Below are 25,112 nucleotides of genomic sequence, written 5' to 3'. Positions count from 1 at the left end.
GCAGTAAATTCCACGCATCTTAGAATTCTGACACCTTTGCAAACTGAGGTTTGAGCAGGGATCAGGAAATTCCCACCCACTCTTAAACAGACCCTTAGTCTCAAAATGAAATTGGATACAGACTATTTTTTTCAATCATCCTTACTACTACAGGCACTTTATTTTAAATGATCAAATATTAATTTCTTACTTTTTTATTTGGCTAACGAGTCCCTGAGTGTATTGTAAAGATGAAAAACATGTAATAATTCGAAATAGGTCCATTCTAAAATGAAGACAACGTGTTGATTACATTACAAGTCAATGGTCGTCATTTTTTCGACTGCGTATGAGTAGGTCCTGCCAGAATCCAAAACTGTGCGTTTGAGGCTCTCCACACATCTCATTCTCTGCCGTGGGTGCCAAACCTACCAAGCTAACTACTTGTGGTGCCCGCCGTCTGGCCTTATTGGGAAGTCAAGCCTCACAGTTTCACTAAATAATAGGGTTAAAATGTATAGACTTCAATCGTTAATGCAATCACATCGAGATGCGCCCGCACAATTCAAAAGTATTAAATGAATTAGACTTGCTATTAATTAGCAGAGGGCAATACATTTTCGAATTGTTGAGTGCCACGTTCACACGCCACTTTTGCAGAACTTGAAACAAAACGAATTAACATGCACGCTATCTTTTTTCTACAGGCAAGCTTTTTGTTCGCACTGCAAACAAAGTATTTGCAAAATCAGGTATGTTTTCAATTTTTGTGACGTCCCAAGTGACCAAAATGTGATATTTGGAAAATATCTGTCTCTGTGATGACAAAATATCTTTACTTCAAAGATGTGTTATTATTGCCTGAAAGTTCAATGTTATGCCCAATGGAGCTTTTACAGGGAGACGAGTAGAGCTGTAGAAAATGGAGCAGTGAAGGTGGGAGGGGGAATTGTGAGGAGTCCTGACTGCATATGCTCATTGTGACCGAAAATGAACAACTGGGAGAAATTGAGACAATTCAACCTATCCCCAAATGAGGTCTCAAGTAGGAGATTTAGGGCCAGATGTACCAAAGGATTTTACCCATCTATTGAAAAATACTTTAGTACATATGGCCCTTAGTGATCTCTAGCAAACCACAGAGATTTATTTTAATTTTGGAGCTTTCACGTGGAATTATCAAATTGAGTAAACTGCACATAGATGGCACTAAAGAGTTAAACAAACATTAAGAAAGCCATAGATCGCGCATTCTGATACCTAAAATTGCTCCTTCATTATTTGTCCACTTTGAGTGGATGGGGGAGTGTGAATGTTATAAGTTAATAGTTCAATTAATGGATGGAAAAGAGAGTGTATGGATACATCAATCAGTAGGTAGAGTGATTAAATGGATTGATGAGTGAGTCAGTGCAGGAAGGGATAACTGAAATAGTAAGACCTTGCGTTTTTGGCCTTTTCTCATATTGGACAAATGAGATGGTCATATGGCATCATTTTTTCAAAACTCTATGCACCATAAATGGCAGTAGTAATCATTCAGTGGCTGATTCATTGCTAGAGAGTAAGCATCAGGCCCTGAAGATCTGAAAGGACATTTGTAGAGTATCAAATCAAATCAAATCAAATCATTAACATTTATAAAGCGCGCTACTCACCCGTGCGGGTCTCAAGGCGCTAGGGGAAAATGGGGGGGTTATCGCTGCTCGAACAGCCAGGTCTTTAGGAATCTCCGGAAAGCAGAGTGGTCCTGGGTGGTCCTGAGGCTGGTGTGGAGGGAGTTCCAGGTCTTGGCCGCCAGGAAGGAGAAAGATCTCCCACCTGCCGTGGAGCGGCGGATGCGAGGGACAGCAGCGAGTGCGAGGCCAGAGGAGCGGAGGAGGCGGGTGGGGACGTAGAAGCTGAGGCGCCTGTTGAGGTATTCCGGTCCCTTGTCGTGGAGGGCTTTGTGTGCGTGGGTGAGAAGTCGGAAGGTGATCCTTTTGCTGACTGGGAGCCAGTGCAGGTGTCTCAGGTGTGCGGAGATGTGGCTGCTGCGGGGTATGTCGAGGATGAGGCGGGCCAAGGCGTTTTGAATGCGTTGCAGGCGATTTTGGAGTTTGGCTGTGGTCCCGGCGTAGAGGGTGTTGCCGTAGTCCAGGCGGCTCGTGACGAGGGCGTGGGTCATGGTTTTTCTGGTGTCGGCGGGGATCCAGCGGAAGATCTTGCGGAGCATGCGGAGGGTGAGGAAGCAGGCGGAGGACACAGCGTTGACTTGCTTGGTCATGGTGAGAAGAGGGTCCAAGATGAAGCCGAGGTTGCGGGCGTGGTCTGTGGGGGTCGGTGCAGTGCCGAGGGCCGTGGGCCACCAGGAGTCGTCCCAGGCGGACGGGGTGTTGCCGAGGATGAGGACTTCCATTTTTTCAGAGTTCAGCTTTAAGCGGCTGAGCCTCATCCAATCTGCGACGTCCTTCATACCCTCTTGTAGGTTGGTCTTGGCGCTGGCCGGGTCCTTGGTGAGGGAGAGTATAAGTTGGGTGTCGTCGGCGTAGGAGGTGATGATGATGTCGTGCTTGCGTACGATGTTGGCGAGGGGGCTCATGTAGACAGTGAAGAGTGTCGGGCTGAGTGATGAGCTTTGGGGTACGCCGCAGATGATCTCGGTGGGTTCTGAGCGAAACGGAGGGAGGTAAACTCTTTGGGAACGGTTTGAGAGGAAGGAGGCGATCCAGTCCAGGGCCTGGCCTTGGATTCCAGTGGAGCGGAGGCGGGTGATTAGGGTGCGGTGACAGACGGTGTCAAAGGCAGCTGAGAGGTCGAGCAGAATGAGGGCGACTGTTTCACCGTTGTCCATCAGGGTTCTGATGTCGTCAGTGACTGAGATGAGGGCGGTTTCAGTGCTGTGGTTGGTTCGGAATCCGGTTTGTGAGGGGTCGAGCAGGTTGTTGTCTTCCAGGAAGGTGGTCAGCTGTTTGTTGACGGTCTTCTCTATTACTTTGGCTGGGAAAGGCAGAAGAGAGATGGGGCGGACGTTTTTCAGGTAAACCATCAGTGGTAGATCTGTGCTTTAATACTGTTGCGCCATGGTTCAGGCCGCATCTGGGGCCTGCAGTGCCATTGTGGCGACAGCCAATGTGTGCTGGACACGGAGCTGTGCCGCACTTTAAAGCGTCAACCTTGCAACAATGTTGGCATTGGGGTCATGGGTGACAGATGGCACTGGGTTGCACTCAGTCTAAGCAGTGGGCATTTCAGTGCTGTTCCTCAGATTTTTAGCGTCACACCATGTGCTGCACAGTCTGCTCCCTGGTCGCTCCTGCACTAGTTTAACAGGGGGTGGGTGATAGGGCACACTGCTTTGGGAGGTCCAGTGAAGGCACACATAGGGATGAGGAGGAAAAGAAGGGATGGTGATAAGCTATCACTAAATATGCTGATTATGCCACATAATTTCTCTTTTCCTGGTGCAAAGTGTAGGCACTCCTACTCTCCAGCCACATAATTCCACTGGCCCTATATATGAGTCACGAGTGACAACCTCTATTGGGAAGTTAGCCTCACTATAGAAGTAAAATAAATGATTCAATGACTTCCTTGTATTTGGACCTCATTGCCTAGGTCGAAATTTAGGCTAAAAAATGAGTGGACAAGTTGAACAGCGACAGACACACACATGACAAGCTCTGCTCAAACCTTCCTTTCAGGAGCGTCCACACTACCCTTCCCATCTCAATATTATCACAGTTAAAATCAAATAACCACCCAGTGAGATCACATAGAAGAATAACTTTCAAAGTGTGGTTTGAGGAAAAAAGTAGAGGTGTTAGCCAACTTTCGACTTTTTGTTAAAGTCTGGTAATTAGACTATTGTGCTTTTTTCTGCATTTAATTGGATAGCTAAGACATGAGGGGAAACGTGTGTGCAAACGTCTCCAGTGGTACTCTATTTTTCAACCATTTTTTTTGTCTTGGCCTTGTACAGAGCTTTTGCCAGAGGTCCTTGAATTTCTACAACTCATGAAGTTCATGTCTGTAGCAGATGCTTACAATACGAGCATAGCCTGACGATACACAGAAAGAGGAAAATGATTCTGATGGCCCATGCCCCCTGCAATATAGAGATTGTTCCTGCCTGCTTTTCAGCATCTTTTCAATTTGAGGTTGGGTCCCAAAGCCTGCACGGAGGAGAGACAAATTAGACTGACGAAGGGTCTGAAGATAGGCCTGCTCCTCTTTATCTTCATTTGTCTAGTCAACTGTATTCGGCTAACTTAGCCAAACAAGTTACACATCAACTACTTATTTCATAAGAATACACTTTAAAAAATCCTATTCAGCCATAAAAGTCTCATAACATAACATGTTTCATAAAAATGTAAAATCCACAAGACGATGTAAAAGGTTCCTTACTATATCCTACAATTCTATTTCATAATACAACTCCAGTCTAAAAAACTATGCCTCTCTTTTTCATTTTCTTAACCAGCACAAAAATGTTCACAGTCGAACAGCAAATGAAACAGAAACTAAGTTGGTCGAGATACTGCAGGGCCGGTCTGCTTTGTACAAAATGTAAAGATCTTGTCGATTGTTAAATAAATCGTTACCTTCGTGCAATATAAAGATCACAAAAAGGTGAAATGGAGAGTAGTTAGCTCCTAAACGTTATCACATGGGGAGGATGGTAATTGCCTGCTATCACTGTTGCCCTCCTTAAACGCTTATAAATAATGGATGGTACTTACCCTAGCCCTAGTCAATAGAAGTCCATGTTGCACATTCTGAATCGTAATAGGTTTGTAGACTAGACACTGTTATCATAGGAATATGCACTACCAGTCACCTCGTTATGTTCCTTAACTTCCCTCTCTTCAGATCTCCACTTAGTGATCTTAGAGAGGAGATTGGTCCATTTTAATTGCCCCCCTTACTGATTCTGGATTCTCCGAGAAGGTAGGCAAACCAGAAGTTGCACATAAGCTCTTGAAATGATTCAACCAGGGAATTTGCCGCCTTTTACAGGACCAAGCAGTCACGTATTTTCTTCCTCTTCAAAGAGGCAAAATCTTTTATCCGTACTACTCTCCACAATAGAAGATGGGAGGAATGAATTGTAGCTTCTATAAAAGGTGCACCAAATTCTACCTGACTGATGTAATTGGAGCAACTGAAGGAAACTGAAAGCAAACTTTTCAGGCATTTATTTTCCAGCTGCTGAATGCTGTCCTCGTTGGAGTAACCCCAGATGCTGGCCCCATAGGGTGCCCTCCGCTACATATTTGCTTTTATAAACAGTAATCATTTCTTTCACAGGCTTAGTGCCCAGTATTGTAGCAAATATAAACAGCTCAGGGATATTTTTTATCAAAATACAACCTTCTAAGCAATGGTTTCGAGGTGTTTTTATCACTAAAAAGCAGACTTAAATAAGAAAACATGTTTGTAGATGACATCATGTTACCCTTCAGGAATTGAGCACTTGCCTTCTTCATTCCCGCACCAATATACATTGTAAAAGATTGTTTTCACAAACTAACGACATGCCCAATTTATCTATGAGAAGAGAAAAATATTCAATTAGACATTGAAGTGCATTTCCTGTTCAGGCCATCAGGACAGTATTATCAGCATACAATAGTATCAGTAATGGGTGAGAGCCAACGTGTGGCAAATTTTGAGTTCTTTCCATTAAAAACATCCCAGGTTGTTAGTATACAATGTAAACAAAAATGGCACTAAAATACAGCCTTACCTTACTCCTCTACTAACATCAAACAGGTCCGTACACTCTCCCGATCTACCAAATAGTACTATGGCCTTGATATTACCATTAATTGACATAAAACATCTACGAGTGGCCTATCAACACCCATATCTGACATAAGTCCCCAAAAGATTGAGTGATTTACACTATCAAATGCAGAGGAAAGTCCATAAAGATCAAATACAAGGACCCCTTTTTGCTATGGTGTATTTGTTTACAAGAAAGTGTAAATTCAGTCATTGTTCCACCGTGCCAAGTTCCTTAATCAAAGCCATACTGTATGTCGCTAATAATGTAAAATTTCTCAGCCCACGCTTCCAGCCTGGCCAGGACAATCTTGCTGGCCACCTTAAGGGTTGAATCCAGCAACAAGATAGGCCTATAACAATCTGGATCAGATGTATTCCCCTCTTTAAAAATAGGCACTATAATGGACTTTGGCCAGGTCGGAAGAGGGCCACACACAGTTACTGCTCTAAGAACATTAATCACTAAAGTGAAATCAATGTTATAAATAGAGGCCTCCAAAGGATTCCCATCTGGGCCAGGTGCTTTCACCTTCTGCTGGACCTTATTGCTTTGATCACTTCCTTAAGGCTGAACTCAGGAACTGCTACACTGATGTCTAACTGGTGCTGCGAGTAGAGCATTTCCTCACCCACTTCCAGATGTCCCTCAGTATAAATCGATTGGAAGTTTCTAACCCATTTATCTACTATAGTAATGATAGCAATAGATGGGTGAGAAACATCATTAAAATAATGAGCATTAACCACCCTCCAAAAAGCTGCACTGTCAGAATGAGCACTTGCTGCTTGGAGAGCTTCCCAGGCATTCTCTTTAATACTATCTTCTCTTATCAAGTGCTAGTTTGTATTCTTTCCTGCACATCTGAACCACTGATCCATCCCTGGGGTTACTACTCAAAGCCCTTTTTAGCTCTTTATGAGCTGTAGTGCATGTTGCAGCAAACCATCCTTTGGTTTTACTCTGATATTTACCTGGGGGTCTTGTTCAAGCCTTTTCAACATAGTTGGTCAAAACCTCAAAAGCATCCAGAACAGCAGTCACTTTTGCTGTCTCATCCAGGCAAATAGCAATACAATTACTGTGTGTCCTAATTAAATCAATAAACAGCCTTTCGGTATCCAAACCCTCCCACTTCAAACCGATCCCAATTGCCTTCCACCATTGATCCCCTTGGAGAGCAGTCGTGATTTAACTCCTCCTTGAAGCTTGTTCAAGCTCAGAAGTAAAGGATTGTGCTCACTCAAACCTGAAAAAAGAATTTGAAAATGATCAACATAATAAATAAGATTATCTGAAATTAACATGTGGTCAATATTACTGCAGTGACCTGTAAGGGAGGTACATCATTGATAAAAATCGAACTTTCTTTCATAAAAAAACTTTCAGAGCCTCCCCGTAGACACCATGAAAAAAGTGGATCACTCAATCTCTTTCATTATTAATCAGGCCACAAACCTCTATAGCATTTAAGGAACATGTTGTGATATTAAAACCTCCCATCCAAATTATACAAATCTCTTTATCCCTAATCTTAGAGAAGCCTTTCAAATCTTCCTCGAGCTTCAGAACAACAGTGGCACTGGAAGCTGAAAAAATATTATTGCATAACCGATGCACACAATAACCTCCCCTCACCTCAAAATCATATTGAAGCAGTTGATAATGAAAACCATCGAGTGTCCTCTTAATAACATACCTGAAAGAGGAAGCACAATTAGAATAGCCAAGTCCCCCCAGCTCTACCATGAGACGCCCTACTAGCAGGGGAATAAACAGAGGGATAGAAAGGATTGATCACCAATGTTTCTTGTAAACAGACAATGGAATAGTTTCTAATAAAATTAACCCAGTCTGGATTATTCAATTTTCTCTGTATCCCTTTTATATTTCAACACAGCACCTGGATGCTATCGTTCTCCTCCAAGGATTCTGGGGTGCAGTACGATATACCATCCTCCACGCTGATGTCCACTCTTATATTCACATGCAAATTTATAATTGGGATGCCATCATACTGCATCCCTCTATCACTCGCAGACTGTCAGTCCTGATTCTGCAGGGCACTGAGAGGTGTAAGCTAGTTCTGGGTGCTCACCCAGGTAGACAAAGAATTAGAAACATTACCCATCAAGTGAACTTCATGATGCCCTTGCCCTGTGCCACCCCTACAGCATCTTGCATTTCCTGCACATACTGCATAAGAGGCCCACCTGAAATTTACAACCACACACCATCCCTAAGCCAATGTAAATCATCAGTAGAGGTGGCTGCAAACCTTGCCTGCCGCTGAGTTCTTACTTGCGTTTCTTCCACATTACATATTTATTCATTTATCACCCGCATTGCATTAGTCAAGAAAGTTACAATGTTGTTAGCTAAGGGTTTTAACTCACCCAGTAGATGAGACAGTGATTTCCTTTCCTCACGGCCACCAGCTATATCCGTAAGATAACCAAGGCAGAATCAATTTGATGAAGAGAGTAGGCCCAGCCCAGTTTCTTTTGGGCTCTGACGGGCACAAATAGGCCCGCTCCTGCCCAGGTGCGTCCCATGCGCATCCCGCACCATGGGTCTCCAATGGTCTTATGAGGGTGTTTCCTCTTGGGAGCCTCTTCTCCTGGGCTCAGTAATGGCTGCTGGGGAATGGAGTCCCACATGCGCAGCAATAGCAACTTAATTTGCCATTTGCGTAACCTTCAATTTAGAACTCTTCTAGGCTCTTTCTGCATTGATTAGGGGAGTAACTATCTGGCAAGTAACAATGGTGATGCAAACCTGTTGGCCAACACACAGCAAAGTGAAGTTCAGTGCAAAGATCTTACCATGGTCCCACGGGCATATTATGTGGCTTACTTTAGCCGAAGAGGGTCATAGTGGCAACATACATCCCAGAAAACAGTTTAGAGGTAGGGGCACCAAAGAGGTAAAAGTGCAGTAAAATCCAGTATTTTCCAGGTTTCTGTTGGAAAGTCAATATATTCTTTGGTGGTGTTTTATTGGTTTAAATCGATGTTAATTAAAGACCAGAAATCTATGTATGAAACATAATCACTTTCTGAAAAAATATTTCTCTATTGTATTTTTGATTTAGGGAATTATCCTGCCTCAAATCTTCGCAGCATTAGCAGCAAACATTGTCAACGTTGTTATAAACTACATTCTTTTATTTGTGCTACACCTAGGAGTTCAGTAAGTATAACCTATCTATTTTGTTTGGATTATTACATGTCCTCACATTAAAGTTTCTGCTTTTGACTGATGTTCACAATGCTTTGTGAAACATGCATTCCCACCACTGAAACTGGAGGAAGCTGTACCCTCACTTGTTTTTTTATGTTTCTGTGCTTTATGGGGTGTGAAAAGGGAGTTGTGATATTTTTTCGTTCTGCCCTACCAATTATCGTGCTAGAACCTAATCACAATTTTGAAAAAAAGAGCCTTTTTACCCCATATGAAAATGTTCTGGAGACTCATCTTGAATTCCTCTCCCATGCGCCATGCTCTAATGCTAACTTTAAAACTTCCCTCAATTTTCACCACAAATGAATCAATGTATGGTAAAGACATGCATTGTATTGTCACACATCTGTGCCATATCTCTGTAGATATGACGTTTTCCTCCTCTCTCTCTGTTGCACACGCAACTTAGAAACTTTGGGTGCTGGCTGTGTTGTTTGACACGTACCTAAATCTAGGCTGTAGTCTTCGCTTTTCCTGTACTCTTTAGCTACTAAGCAGTGCTATTTTAATTCCACTTTGAAGTTGCAACTGAAGCCTGTTCTCTTTTCCAATATGCTGCAGGTATGTGCTTACTGGAAATCCCTTTCAGTACAAGTACCATAGATTCTTGGGAAGAACACCCAATAACACCCCTTTCAAACCTGCTAACTTTAATCATTTTGCTGGGCAGTATATCCTTTAAAAATGCTACATTTGCTAATCAACGTTTTTTTGAGGGAGTCTCCAGTATCCCCCTTTCCAAAGGCCTTTGGATCCTGTATTTTTAGAATGTTTCTTGGACAACAGTCCTTCTAGCTCCTTATTTTGTTTTAAGTTGGTGTCTGACACTTCTGACAGTTGTTTTTCATTATTATTTTAATCTTGAGGGTTTTGCATGATCATTAATTGTGGCCATTAGTGTCGCGGATGTGCCAGGCACTCCCTCTCGGTGTAGCGTGCTCCATCCCTTTGCCAGGAGTTTGAGGAACTGTACAAATTGAACTACAATAGCATAAATTGACTAGAAAGTGTGTACGAATAGGACCTTATGTAGCTGTGACCAGTCATTCTTTTCACATGGACACTAATGAGTTCCGTTTCAGAAAGAAACAGATATCAGACAAGAAATGGATAGTGATTGGTGATGCTTGCATGGATTTTACAAAGATCTGTATAACGTGCTCCACGAAGAAACTGCCTTCGAATCATAAATCATCTCCAAGAGTACTGTTAATGTCAAACCCAAGTAGGGTATGGGCCTGGGATTGGCCTGTTGATATCAACGCATAACGTTATCCTTTCAGGTTGTGCGGGGCTATTTTTCTGCTGTATGCCACAACGCAACGGGAACGTAATGGGATTTACATACATTTGCATAGATGCAAACCAAGAACATGAGTCAATTGGCACAAAGGCACAAATGACTATAGTGGCAACAAATGACAGGGCCTGCTTTAGCGTTGGTGGTGCCTGACGCAAGAAACTTTGTCCCCCCAGTATCTATTTTTCCATGGATTCCCTCACTACCCCTCTCCAGAGGTTCCTCTCATCTCTCCATATCCTCTCTCTAACATTTTTTTTCATAGCATTATTCATCCTAGTGTAAGGTGTCAGAGCGCTTTTCATCACACACACATATTACACAGAGCAAATTAATCATACAAGTGTATAAATCAATGTATAAAAAAGTAATGCATATGATAGTGAGGGCTACAAGATGGAGGAGTCAAATGTCACCCATATTATTAGGCATTATATGTTAACAGCGCTGAGTCTGGAGAAACGCAAACTCAGAGTTTAACATGTAACACAGTGGTTGGCATTTTCTATATAAGAATGTATTACCGTCCACGGAACCCTTTTTAAAGCAACCCTACAATAACAAAATATCGAAATAAAAAAAACACACTTCTAAGCCTATGCTTGGCACTTTTCTCCATGCAGCGCTTTGATGCTATGTCATAGCTCACTGTACTATATTAGAAGGATTGTAACTTATGAACTGCAAGTAGAAAAAGGATCTCTGTGACAAACATAGTAACCTGTTGAGTTATCCAAATAAAAAACAAAACTGTGATCTGCACGTTACCAGTTGTGCTTTGCAGCTTTATGCTACTTTATCATGAGTTATAATTGTGACTAGCCAAAACACATATCTCTCCAGCAAAGTGCTTTAACCACCAGAGGTGTCAAGGCTTTAATATCATCCCCTGCACACACAATTCTCTGCAGGCTGTTCTTGTGTCTTATGTCAAGTCTGGACTGTCTGCCCTCTACTCCCTCCCGTCAGAGCACAGAAGGCACGGTGGCCCTATGTCTGCCCCGGAACCCATTGCCCCAAAGCCAACAATGACACCATATGCCCAAGTTTACAGACAAGCCCTGAAAGCTCAGCTGATGTTGAACAACAGACCTTAGATATTTTGCCACAAGTCGCAGACGGTAAAGTCAGTGATGTTGGGGGAGGGTTTCTGCAAACTCCAGATTAGGTGGCAATAAGGATGGGAGGTGATATCAAGTCTGACATGGTCAACCGTGTAGAAAGGCTGAATTTAGACAGGTAGGGTGGAAGTTAGCAGGGTGAATAACACCTGTGAACCCACCCAAGAAGAAAATAAATTAAAAACATGTATTGTAAAAAATAACGCAAATACAGATACACATATACAGTATACATGCACTATACAAATTCTCATGTGCTAGAGGCACACACCCTTTCTTCTGGTGTATTTTGCAACACCGATTTTAACCTTTTTGACTGCAGTTTTGAGTAATGATTAGATCCGCTCTGGAGTGCTGTCTGAGAGCCATGTCCATTGACCCTGCTGCTTCAGTCTGATATCACGGCCGGCAGTGTCCCAGGCTGCGGAGATGCCAATGAAAATCACTGCTGATTTTGCTAGAGCAGTTTCTGTACCTCTCGTGCGTCTGATGCATAATTTGCAGTCGTGAACTGTTCCACCTGCTCCTGGAGCGATCTGATAAGTTCCCTTTATTCTTCCTTTGGCTTCCACACTGTTATAGTTGGATCTTGTAAATTTGCCACTTTTCCATCGTTTTACTTAGCTTCATGATAGAATATTCAAATTAAAATATATTAATTATGTATTGAATGGCATGTATACACCTTGGAGTATTAACTAATCGTACAGTATTGTCTTCACGTTTGTATAGTGCGTGAGGGAGTGCTTGGTTGGAAGGTTTTGAACTGCAGTGTGGTGTACGCGGGACCAATTGTTATGTCCTAGCTCAGTGACCAAAGATGTGCTCTTATCCTCTCCTGGGTCGTATTGCTTATGGGGTAGGTCAGTGGGGGGAATAAGGGGGATTAATAGTGCATAAGTGGGTTATGGTAATCGGTTGTTGTGGAACTGGTCTCCCGGTTTTATCGAATGGGGATATGCAGTACAAGAGAAGCTTTCTTCATTGAAAAGAAGTGAAACTCATTCCTGTTTTTCCCTTGCAGGGGGTCCGCCTTGGCTAACACCATTTCCCAGATCTCTTTGTCGGTTTTTCTTTTTCTATATATCCGGATACGGAAACTCCACGCCCTGACATGGGGAGGTATGTTTTCTTTGTTATTGACATTGCATTTCGCAACACTTTTTTAATGTTCTGGGAGCAGCAAGGCTGTTTACATACAGGGTGCACTCACATGCTCATTCAGAGTCCCGTAGTTGTGGCGGGTATGAGTGATAAAGCGAAATACCATACATTTCTTCCATTTCTGGGGTTCAGTGCCGAATTTAGAGGAGGGGGTAAAGTAGAATCCAACATGGAACCACCAGATACCTCTTCTGTGCCTCCGTCGACATATCCGCCCTATCTAGAGTTAAATTGAAGACAGGCGTTAACTCCCTCAGCAGGAAATTCGTTTCCTTTAATGTTCAAAGGTAATTATGCCAGTAATGCTAAATCATGAAGGCTACCTGCCCCATTTCTAGTGCAGTTAATATTATAAAAATTACTAATATAAAACATTTGTTAAACTCAACTGCAATCCTACAGGTATCCTGGCTCTGCGGGACATAAGCCTAACCATCCCGAGGGGAAACTGTAGATCCACATTTTCATGATTGTTTTCAATGAGTAATGGTCCTGAGTCAGTCGAATGTGTGCTGTTATACTATTCCACAGTTTGGGTCCCTGAACTGAGTAGGATCTGCCTCCGGCTCTTGCTTTCTTGCACCAAGAATCTGGATTTTAGGCACAGAGGCTGAACGGAGAAATCTGCCTGGTTAGTACGGAATAATCCTATCTGCCAGGATGCGCGGTGCCTACTGGTAGACCGTCTTGTGCATCTAGCACACTATTTTAAATGAAATGTACTTTTTCACTGGCAACCAGTGCAAGGAGTCAAGGGCTGTAGATTTGGAGGACCTCCATGTCTGTCCAAGTTCCAGTTTGGCATCTGCAGTTTGAATGCCTATGAAAGGGGCATTACAATATCAATCAATCAATCACAACATTTGTAAAGCGCACTACGTACCCGTTAGGGTTTCAAGGCGCTGGAAGGGGGGGGGGGTGCTGCTACTGGTCGAAGATCCAGGTCTTAAGGAGTCTCCTGAAGGTGAGAAGGTCCTGGGGTCTGTCGCAGGGAGGTCGGGAGGGTGTTCCAGGTCTTGGCGGCAAGGTAGGAGAAGGATCGGCCAGAGGTCTTGCGCTGGATGCGGGGAACGATGGCGAGGGCGAGGTTGGCAGAGCGGAGTTGGCGGGTGGGGGCGTAGAAGTTGAGTCTGTTGTTCAGGTGGGCTGGTACGGCGTTGTGGAGTGCCTTGTGAGCGTTGGTGAGGAGCTTGAAGGTGATCCTCTTGTCCACGGGGAGCCAGTGGAGGTCTCTCAGGTGGTGGGAGATGTGGTAGTGGCGGGGTACGTCGAGGACCAGTCGGGCGGAGGCGTTTTGAATGCGGTGGAGGCGTCAGATGTTTTTTTCTGGGATGCCTGTGTAGAGTGCCTTGCGTTAGTCTAGTCTGCTGCTGACGAGGGCCTGGGCCACCGTTCTTCTGGTTTCCGTCGGGATCCATTTGTAGATTCTACAGAGCATGCAGAGGGTGTTGTAGCAGGAGGAGGAAACTGCGTTGACCTGCTTGGACATGGTGAGGGCGGAGTCGAGGACGGAACCCAGGTTGCATGCGTGGTTGGCTGGCGTTGGTGGGGCTCCCAGCGAGGTGGGCCACCAGGAGTCGTCCCAGGCGGAGGGGGTGCGTCCGAGGATGAGGACCTCCGTCTTGTCGGAGTTCAACTTCAGGCAGCTGTATCTCATCCACTCGGCGATGGACTTCATTCCCTCGTGGAGGTTGGCTTTGACGGTGTGTGGGTCTTTGGTGAGGAGGAGGATGAGCTGGGTGTCGTCGGCATAAGAGAGAATGTTGAGGTTGTGCTGACGGGCCAGTTGTGCGAGGGGGGCCATGTAGATGTTGAACAGCGTCGGGCTCAGTGAGGAGCCTTGGGGTACACCGCAGATGATGTTGGTGGCTTCGGAGCGGAAGGGTGGGAGGCGGACTCTCTGGGTTCTGCCGGAGAGGAATGAGGAGATCCAGTTGAGGGCTTTATGTTGTATTCCGGCTTTGTGGAGGCGTGTTAACAGGGTGTGATGGCAGACCGTGTCGAAGGCTGCGGATAGGTCCAGGAGGATGAGGGCTGATGTTTCGCCGTTGTCCATTTGCTGTCTGATGTCATCTGTGGCGGCGAGGAGTGCTGTCTCGGTGCTGTGGTTGCGTATACCCAGTCCAGCTTATAATGGTACTATGGATAATGTCGGATTGCCAGCTGGTCAGAAGAAGTGGGAAGAGTTTACACAAAGCACTCATAAGAGCAAAGCTAATATTGGATGTCTTCTTTGCATGGTCTACTGACGAGAGAGTGAAGTCTAGCTGTACCCCTATCTCTGGTACAGAGTCTGCCTATACGGGAATTGACAAATTTCCTGTCAGCAGAAATCAATTAGATGACTGATGCCTTCCCTTCCCACCTGGCAGAGCATGGTCTCTGTCTTTCTCGTATTAAACTGCAGCAAGTTGTATCTAAGCCAGTTGACTATTCTCTTCATGCCCTGGTGAAAAGAGTCAAAGGACTCCACAGAGCCTTGGCTGAACAAGACTGTCAGCTGTGTCGTCTGCATAATTAATTGGAGTTAATTCTCAGCCCATGTGTGATTGCAGTGAGAGGCTGGGTGAATACATTAAACATGGCGGGACTGAGAGAGGAGCCCAACTGATCTCCCTGCTTTAGTGTGACAAAGCTGGGGCGAAAAGGGGGAGTTGAATTGCCTGTTCGCAGTCAGATAGATAAGAGAAGCACCAGTCGAAGGCTTTTCTCGCTATACCAGATTCGACCAACCTCTTGGACAGGATGGATTGATCCACAGTATCGAATGCTGCGGACAGGTCCAGAAGTACCAGAACCTCTTGATGATCCCTGTCCACAGCCATCCTGATATCATCATTGACCACATCCAAAGCTGTCTCGGTCCCATTTTGAGGCCTAAACTCACATTGGGCCATAACAAGCCAATTGCTGACCCCAATATGTGTCAATATATTTTTATTGATATGTCTTTCCAATGCTTTTATTTGAAAAGGAAGGCAGCAGAGAAATGGGCCTAAAATTAGCAAAGTCTTTAGGGCTTGCGGATGGTTTCTTGAGTAAGTGCGCAATTTACACTTGCTTCCTGGCCTTGGGAACCTTAGCAGTGGCCAGAGAAAGATTATAGATGTATCTTAAAGGCTCGGCCAGCTCTGGTGCAAGTACCTTCCAGTATTTTGGAGAGAGGGGGAATCAACCAACTTCAGGAAATCTTCCCTTATAATTGGAAGGCTGATATCAAGCCTGTTATTCTCTTCCTGTATAGTGGATTCTAGATTCAGGACATGTTCAGGTGCAAGAGGGTTTCATGTGTAATTTTCCTTTAAGTTGTCTACAATGTTCCTTGTTTTTTTCTCGAAGAATGACCTAATCCCATTACACTGCTCTTGCGATGGTACAATGCTTTGTGTTGTACAATCCGAGGTTTGCAATGTTTTTACTATGAAGGACACTGTTTTTTCCATATTTTGAGCATGTAGTATCTGTTCAGCAAAATATCCTGCGTTCACCTTTTTTACCAGATCTTTATAATCTCTTAATACCAATTTTTCTCCTGGTCGAGGTATTTTCACTTCCATTTCCTTTCCATCCTTTTACATGCAAACTGGTGGGCATATTTAAGAAAAAAAGTGGTGCTGCACCTAGTGCACCACCACTTTCCTTGTGCCCCTTAGTGCCCTCCTACCGCCACCATGTGTGCACTGTATCTAAGATACCGCACACCATGGCGCAGGATAGGGGCAATAGCATAATTTTTATTGACGCTATTGATTTACTCTGCAGGAGAAGCAAGAAAATTCTGGCGCTACTCCTGCAGAGTACATAGGGGCCATTATAAATGATGGAAGCCCCCTTTTAATGCCTCCTCTGAGCAGGCTTCAAAAGTGCTGTAAAAAATGATGCAAGGAAGTCTCTTAGATTTTCTAGCGCCATTTTTTCGTCCCCCTCCAACAGGGGAACGCTCCCTCTACATACATTATGCCTGGCCCAGGCATAATGTAGCGCAAAGGGTTATCAAGTGGTGCAATGCATGCTTTACGCTACATTGTAAATATGGCGCAAGGATTTTGGCTTCCGTGGGCCACATTAGCGTAAAAAAAAGACGCTAATGTAGTGCAAGGTGGAGCTAGGGGCTTATAAATATGCCCCCTAGTTTCCCTTTATTGGCCATTGTACTAGGGGTGGATGGAGTTCTCCTGCTGCATCTTTTCTTTACCAGTAGCCCAATATCAAGAGATTGTGTAATCCAATCATGATAAGTATCATCGACTTCTTCTATATAGTTGCTACTAGAATTTCCATGGGTAGAGGGGGCAGACATTTAGGCCCATATTTATACTTTTTTAGCACGGCTTTTGCGCTGCCGTTTGACGCAAAAACGGCGCAAACTTACAAAATACAATTGTATTTTGCAAGTTTGCGCCGCATTTGCGTCAAAACATGACGCAAATGCTGCGCTTAGAAGCTTAAGTTCTAAGTTTAGCCCAGCTTCTGGACAATACTGTTTTTATTTATATTGTTGTGTGAAGGTTTAAAAAGAGTATTTAAACAGAATGTCACAAAAAAATGGCCGGTCCAGATTAATGGCATTATTTCTGCTTTGTATATGAGATTGCTATTACCAAACACCAAGTCCAGATTATGTCCTAATCTATGTGTTGGACCTGGTACGTGTTGATTAAGCCCCATTGCTCCCATAGAGGTGAGCAATTCAGTTGCCTTTTTCTCATCCCTGCTGTTCACATTAAAATTAAAGTCTCCAAGCATGATCAAATTGGAGTGTGTGATGAGCAGTGGGCTGAGAAAGTTCACTAAGATTTTTTAACAAGCAATGCCGCCCATGCTTACGTATCATCTATTAATTTATTGTCCCTACATGTTTTTCGCATGTGCCTTTCTTCCACCACAGCCAACTCTGCCACATCTCTCAGCCAGTCCGCCAAAAGCTGTGGGTCTGGGAAGAGCCACCAGATCACAATCCTATGTTTTTCAAGCACCAGCCCCAATAGTGTAACTTTCTGGCTAAGCTTCTTCTTTTTACGTAACGGGACCAGACCTAGCAAGCACTGTCTGATATCCTTGGTGATCGTCCAACCAGTGGCCCCACTCAGCCTAGGAACTACCACCTGCCAATAATCCTCAACTGCAAAGCAACCCCATACCATGTGCAGAAAATCAGCACCAGCCAGTAAACATCGAGGGAAGGAGGACGCCCACCCTGGGTAGAGAGTGTGCACCTGGTGCACAAAGTTATACTGTATTAGTTTGAAATGATCATCAGTAGAGGTCCTCCTCACCACCTCATGTATAGCCCCCTGTTCTGAATTTTTAAGGGTTCTCCCAAGGTTTCATGCCACCTACCCTACACTGCCAGGTAGGGTGACGGAAAGACCTCCCGTAGGTCAATGTATGCGTGAGAAACCAACCGCCTTGCACCTGTCAAATTAAGTAAAGCTACTAGTGACTTTGGAGACACCTCAGGGAATGTTGTCCGAATTCCCCTTGCTGTAGCTGCAATCTTAGTGAATTGTAAGAACTGCCCCAGTCCCAAATTAAAAGTATCCATTGCATCTGCCAATGTAACAAATCTGTCATTGGAATATAGGTATTTACACCTCAGGCCCACCAGAGATCTAAGGACCTTATCTTTGTAATCTTTGCAAAGGGGCTGAGAGTCCTGCTGCTCAAATTCGGTGCATAGGGTGCTCGTGGCAGCACTTTCCGAACCACCCATTCCAATATTCAGCACAACTGTCCAATTAAATATTGCATGAAGCTAGGACACTCATCCTCCCCAGCATCATATGTTCTGGTAGGGATACCTTCCCATGTGTACCTTCCAACAACTATTTCTCCCAGTTGCCTCCCTCATCTAGCCAATGTACCGCATGTTGCATCTAGGTATCCAGATAGAAAAGCTCCTTGCATGGCACCTCCACTCTTCCCCCTTCCCCTGTCTTCGGGTCCATCTGAGCATGGCTAGGCTACCTCACTTCTTCCCAGTGGCCAAAAACAGTTCCATAATTTATTTATCTAGATCGAGAAAAAACTTTCCAGGAATGTCATGAAAGTTCACTAAGTTGTGATCAAAATTGGAATCAGGATCGGGAGGCAGATAGCATATTATCACTAGGATATTTTTATTAGCAGACAGATGAATATTTAGATTAAGGACCATTAATTCACAGCTTGTAGGAGGAGCGACTGGTAGAGCCATTCATTTTACAGTATGCCTGAAAATCGCCCCTATCCCTCCTTCTAACCCTTCCTTACCTGTATGATGTCATATTCATCATTGCAAACCTCTCCAAATTCTGGATTGCTGTCTGGTGAGGCCCATTTTTCTGTAATGAATGGAAATCTGTCCCTGAGCCCTCAAGTAGGAATTTAACTTCTAGCATGTTCACGGATAGACCTGGTACTAATAAACCCAGAGCGAAGGACTTCTTTCCCTTTATATATTGGTGCTATCCCTGTTGTAGGTACTACGGGGTGACCATATCAGTAGCACGCACACATGGATTGCAGCGCTGTAGCTGAGCAAAAGGGGGTTTCAGGGCAAGAAGCTCTTCCCTTTTGTAATTTCTCCACTTTCTACTTCATCTAAGTCCTAGGGTCCTGAAAAGCTCCATGCTGTGGGGGTGTACAACATAGTGGCTGGCACTGTGCACAGTCGGTGCGTGGATGGGCACAGACGTGCTTGTCTTTGGTGTACCAGCAACAATTATGAAATAAACATGAATGACAAATACAAAATACTAACAGTAATTAAGAATAAATATAACACAATAAATTAAAATTAATCATGTCCAATAAAATCATTAATATAAAACAATTGTCTAACAACATAATATTACTCCCCCCGAAAAATGCATAATTAAAAAAGTAAATTAATTAAATACCTTTTAAAATTACATCACAAAAATAAAGCTTAAATAATAAAAACAAAAAATTCACATACCATAAAAAAACAGACTCGTACGGGTCAATTTCACTATTCCCACTCCAAATTAAGTAACAGTTGGAAAGTATTGGACTTCGGAGGGCTCAGATTTACTATTCCCATGCAAAACTAAGCATCTATAGTTAAAATGTTGGATTTTGGAAAGGCCAAATTTCTTATTGACATTCTAATGTAAGCAACAGGAAGAAAAGTTATGGACTTTGGAGGGGTCAGATTTACTATTCCCACCCCAATGCAACCAACAGTAGGGCAAGTGATGGATTTTGGAAAGGTCAGATTTACTATTCCCACTAAACCTGAGCAACAGAAGGGAAAGTGTTGCACTATTCAGGGATAAGATTTGCTTCTTCTGACTCCAGTGCAAGCAATGGTAGTAAAATAGATTTTGAAGGGTCCTCCTCAGACCTTTCCTGTCACATGCAAATCTTGGAGCTTTGTGTCACTGAAAATTTCAAGTGTTCACCAGTTGTCTCCTCCCCACAACAATCCTCATCTTTGTGTACCTGTGTTTATGCTAACTGCTCAGTTGGTTCAATACACACTGCCTGCTCACTTCCCACTTAAAGTTCATACGTCTTGTCATTTTGATTACTCTTGACCAATGTTTACAGAGTGTTTTTGAAATATTAGTGGGAACTCGGAAGACTTACAGGAGAGCATCTAGTCCGCCATGCAGATGCTGCTCCTCAATTAACAGATACTGTGAATACTAGGATGGAAGCCTGCAGGTGACAGCACGACTTCGTCCTTGCATTTGCATTCTTGCAAGCAAACCCCAAATGAACCTGTCCCTTAACCCTCTGGTAGCTTGACATAAAAGCAGTCTGGATTAACTTAGAGCAAATGTATAAAGTGCTTATGAGGCACACAAACAGTAATAAAGGCAGAACACAACACAAGAAAAATCCCACATCAATTTAGAAGAATAGAGTAAAATGTAATCAATTATTTGACACTAAAACAACAAAACTGTAATTAGTAAAATGAGAGATGTGCAGTTTTATAGATTTAACTAGAAATAGTGCTTAAATGTACAAAGTGCTAATTGCGATTATCTGGCTATGCCGAACCAGGAGAAAGTCACAAGTTCAGGCCGACTGTGATGGAGTGCAGGTCGGATATAGGGACCAAGTTAGGTCCCCTGAACAAAACACCTTAAATCATGGTTGAGTAGGGTTTCAAGATTCTGCCTCAAGGGTGTGCCACACATAGGCTGCGGGGCTGCAATGCGAAGTTTTGTGATAAGGAAGCATTGCGCAGCTGTGGTTCAAAGGAGCGTCAGGGCTGCTATGCAAGGTCCTGTATCAAGGATACATCATGAAATGGTGATTGCCAGGAGCTGTGGGAATGCATTGCACGCTGGAGGTTCCCCTGCAGAGCTGCGAATCGATGCATCGTGCTGCATCGGTTCTACTAGGGTCACAGCTGGGCTGGTTTAGCACCTTCAGGCCCACTTCCAAGGATCCAGGACTGGGCTGTTACCACTTAGGGGGCCAGGACTCACAGCAGGCAGAGTCCTGGTTCAGGGTTCAGAGTGGTTGGAGCCTTTTCTCTCTCTGTGGCTCTGATCAGTAGGCCAGCCAACTAGCCCTTGGGATCACTCTGGTGGGCCTGGGTTCAAGATGCAGGTCAGGTCTTCTCACTCAGATAACAGGGCAGCAAGACAGCAGGGCAGCAGGGAAGTCCTTCTTCTGTGTCTTCCACAGCTCAAGAATGTGCTGAAAGTTGTGTCTGAGAGTCCACTACTTATACCTTGTGCTCACTTTGCAGTGAGAGAAGTTTCTAGAGTCCTTCCCTGATAAAGGTATCTGAAATTTCCTGCCTCCCTGCCCTGGCTCGAGCTTGTCTGTGGGCACAAAAGAATACAGTGAAACCCTGCTGAGGCAGAATCTTTGTGATTTGCAAGTGTGATAGGTGACAGCCCCACCCCATTATGAAGTCAGAGATGACCCATCTTGCCAACATCTATGCCTCCTATGTTTCACTGTCTGGAGTAATAAACAAAGACCAACTGCCAGTTACACTTAGTTATGCAACCCAGGATAGAGACTGCAGGCACCAAATATTTAGGATAAGAAAATGTCAATGTTCTAAAAGTAAAATTTTCAGAATTGTGACTTAAAATACAACTTTATCAATAAGGAGGGTTTTAAATTACAATTCTTTAGCGACCAAACTCGATGTTCTTACTTGCTCCCAATTGAACGTGATCACTTATTAAATGTAATAAGGTAATCAACTGTTATCCTAAGGGATACACAGGCCTTACAGTAGTGAAAACTTAAGAGTTTTTCACGACCTGGACATGTAAAGGTTAAAATTGCATTGCTAACGTTTTAAATACCGAACAAAAACGGGTTTGGAAAACAGGAGGGTGAATGCAAAAGGTTTGGGGATGTCTGTACAGAGAGTGCTAAGTCCAAAATAAGGGTTCAGGAATTGGTGGAGTTTAGGGGTAGTAAAGGATTTTAGGGTTCAAGGATGCGTGGAGTTTAGGGGTTGGAAAGGCTTTCAGGCTTCATGGATGAGTGTAATTTAGGCATGGTGAATTTTTTTTAGGGTTCAGAAATGGGTGGAGTTTAGGGGTTAGGAATGGATGAAATTTAGGAGTGATGAGAGGCTTTTAGGGAGCAGGGATCAATGGTGTGTGGGGCTTATGAGTGCATCAGGGATGGATTGTGTTTAGGGGTGGGGAGGACTCAGAGAACTAAAAGCACCCAAAGCAATTGTTTGCCACTGTAAAAGATATACATCAGAAGTAATGTCTCAATGTTCCCTGAAGTAAAGCACTGAAATAAATCTCTCTGTCAAAAAAACCTGCAACCATTGCAGTTATTCCTTAAAAATAAGAATGCAAAAGGAATTCTATGCATTGATTTCTATCAAATGGTAAATGTAATTCATTTTGCCACTGTCTATGCATACTTTGAGGTTATGGGTGCTTTCTATCTTGGCGTTGCAGTGTTGTCAACCACCACAGTGATTGTTAAGAAACTAACCATGCAGCACTGAGATTTGTCGTGGGATCTGGATAGAATAGATCTATTGTCTTGAAGGATTTTGAAGCCAAAGACATTTAAATAGTGTTACGTTTTCATCCAGTTATGGTGTAATGGTAATGGATTCCACGTTTAGCACTGTAACATGAATCATCATCACCAGGTCTTCTAGGGGACTTTTATCTTAGGGTTGGTGTCTAACACTCAGAGGCAGATTTATGGAAAGTGAGACTGCACAGAGTAGAGCGCCACTTTCCCTGCACCCCTTAGCGTCCCCCCTATTGCCACCATGTGTGAGCCATATTTAAAATATGGCGCACCATGGCGCAGGGTAGGGGAAAATAGTGTCATTCAATGTGACGCTATTGATGTACTCTGCAAAGTTTGGCGATACCCCTGCAGAGTACATAGGGGCCTATTCTAAATAATGGAAGCCCCCTTTTAACGCCTTCTGTAAGCAGACATTGAATGTTCGGTAAGAAATGGTGCAAGGAAGTCTTATAGATTTCCTTGTGCCATTATTTTGGCCCTTGGCATACATTATGCCTAGCGCAGGCATCATGTAGTGCAAAAGGTTACAGAGTGGTGCAATGCATGCATTGCACCACTCTGTAAATACGGTGCAGGGATTTCGGCCTTGTTGGCCCACATTAACGTAAAAAATAATGACGTTAATGTGGTGCAACGTGGTGCTAGGAGATTATAAAGATGCCCTTTAGAGTGCAGTTGTCTGTCATCAAAACATTTAGGGAATCTTGCAGGGAGGGGGCTGTATTTCAGAATATTGAGTATCAAATTTTTTTCCTGCCAACATATTGTACTCAAAATACCAACTACAACAAAATCATGAAAGTCAATGTGAAGAGATATGTGAAGATTTACTGATTTACTAAGTTACTAACTCCACCTCTATTTAACTTGAATAACTTGAATATAGAATAGTAATATGTTACCTAGTGGCGGTCCCCACTAGGTAGTTATAGTTAGAACCAAGTTTCTATAGAAAAAGCAGTTTTTTGCTTGCCTGTATCTTTGGTGCCGCTCGACAAACCTTCACGAAAATTTCCCCCCAAAATTCGACGGTCATGTGAGCTGCTGTCTGGAAAGTTTTGGGGTGATCCGTGAAGTGGGCTGAGATAAACGGGGGGTGAATTTTAGAGCGGTTCCAATGTTAATTCTCATAGGAAAAATTGAACAGGAATTGCACCAAATGTGGCAGAAAGGTAGCTCTTGGTCCAGAAAGAGCCCTTTTTGGTATTGTGTGTAAATCCGTTCAGAAGTTTTAGAGAAATTAAGGAAAATCCAAATTTCTATATCTAGGGCTGTGAAGGATTTGCGACCCCTCCTGGTCTCGTACTGAGATCTGATTAGCTGAAAACACTTCAACAAGTAAGTGCTGTCAGCCAAGTTGGGACTCACCTTCAGCCAAGTCCCACAAAAAAAGTTACAATTAAGAAAAGGGGCCAGGGTACAGACCCCCACACGGCTAAAAAAGCATTGTTAAAAAATACTGTTTAAATTTTTTTTAAAAATCCACAAATTTGGCAAAAAGTAAAAAAGAAAAATGAAGCACGGGCTCCTGTGGTTTAAGCCCCCAGAGGGGCCAAGACCCGGGGGCATTATTAAAATGAAGCGTGCCCCCTCGTGCCCCAGGAACCAGAACCTCCCATGGACAAAAACAATTAATGGATCGGGGATGGCCCATCAGTCTCCCGCACAGCCCCAGGAACTGCCACGTACCCTGGGTTTGATTAAAATTGATTGTGCACCCCCCTCCCACAGCACTGGGGACCACCACCTCCCCGGGGCTTCACACTTATAATAGGTGAGGGACACCCACCTCCCCAGGGACCACTACCTCCCCGGGGCTACATTTATTTTGTGTGGGGGGGGCCGCACAGCATCCCCACTGACTCGGGGACCACAACCTCCCTGGGGAAAAGAGTAAACTATACATATGGGGTCTGTTTTGGACCCCCACTAGCCCCTCGGACCACCACATCCCCAGGGCTTCCTTCACGTTGGAGGGGGTCCATGTGGCCCCCGTCATGAAGCCACTGATTGCCCTGGGGACCTCCACTCCCCAGGGCTGGCTCCTGCTATGGCCTGGGGTGCCCACCCTGGGACAAGCTGTTTTCGGTAGCTTGGCTGTAGCTTTGAAGCCAGGTGGTGTGGTCTCCAGGGACCCCACCAGGGCCAAAAAGCATTTTTTTTAAACATTTCTCATGAAAATCATGAGGATCCAGGGGTCTCAGGAAAAACTTAAAAAAATGTGCAGTCTCCAGTGCTTGTTTACGGATTGGCCCCTGGGTGTGCCAGGTCCCCGGGGCATTTATAGATTAATATTTTGAGGATGAGGGCACACGCACCCCCCCTCCCCATGGCTGATATGGGCAGTGGAGACCACTACCTCCAATAAATTTGCCATGAAGAGAGAGTGGCCATGCTGACCCCCCTCCAGGGCCTCTTATGGCCCCAGGGACCACTACTTCCCTCAAGTCAGGCAGATTGATACTAAAGGGGAAGGGGGCAACATGCTACCCCTCCTCGAGCCATTTACAGCTTGTGGGACCACCACCTCCTCGAGGTTTGG

General features: G+C 44.1%; 1 protein-coding gene across 1 annotated transcript in view; it reads left to right on the top strand.

Annotated features, from left to right (window-relative positions):
- The window catches only part of LOC138283650 (multidrug and toxin extrusion protein 1-like), a 446,218-nt gene that overhangs the window by 238,011 nt on the left and 183,095 nt on the right, over positions 1 to 25,112 (top strand). The window contains exons 6-8 of the mRNA XM_069221586.1: positions 687 to 731; positions 8,844 to 8,941; positions 12,438 to 12,535. Coding sequence (XP_069077687.1) covers positions 687 to 731; positions 8,844 to 8,941; positions 12,438 to 12,535 — 241 coding nt within the window. The remainder of the gene's footprint in view (positions 1 to 686; positions 732 to 8,843; positions 8,942 to 12,437; positions 12,536 to 25,112) is intronic.

This window comes from Pleurodeles waltl, chromosome 3_1 (genome assembly GCF_031143425.1).
Source record: "Pleurodeles waltl isolate 20211129_DDA chromosome 3_1, aPleWal1.hap1.20221129, whole genome shotgun sequence".
Classification (NCBI taxonomy): domain Eukaryota; kingdom Metazoa; phylum Chordata; class Amphibia; order Caudata; family Salamandridae; genus Pleurodeles; species Pleurodeles waltl.
This window is presented reverse-complemented; position numbering and strand designations above follow the sequence as displayed.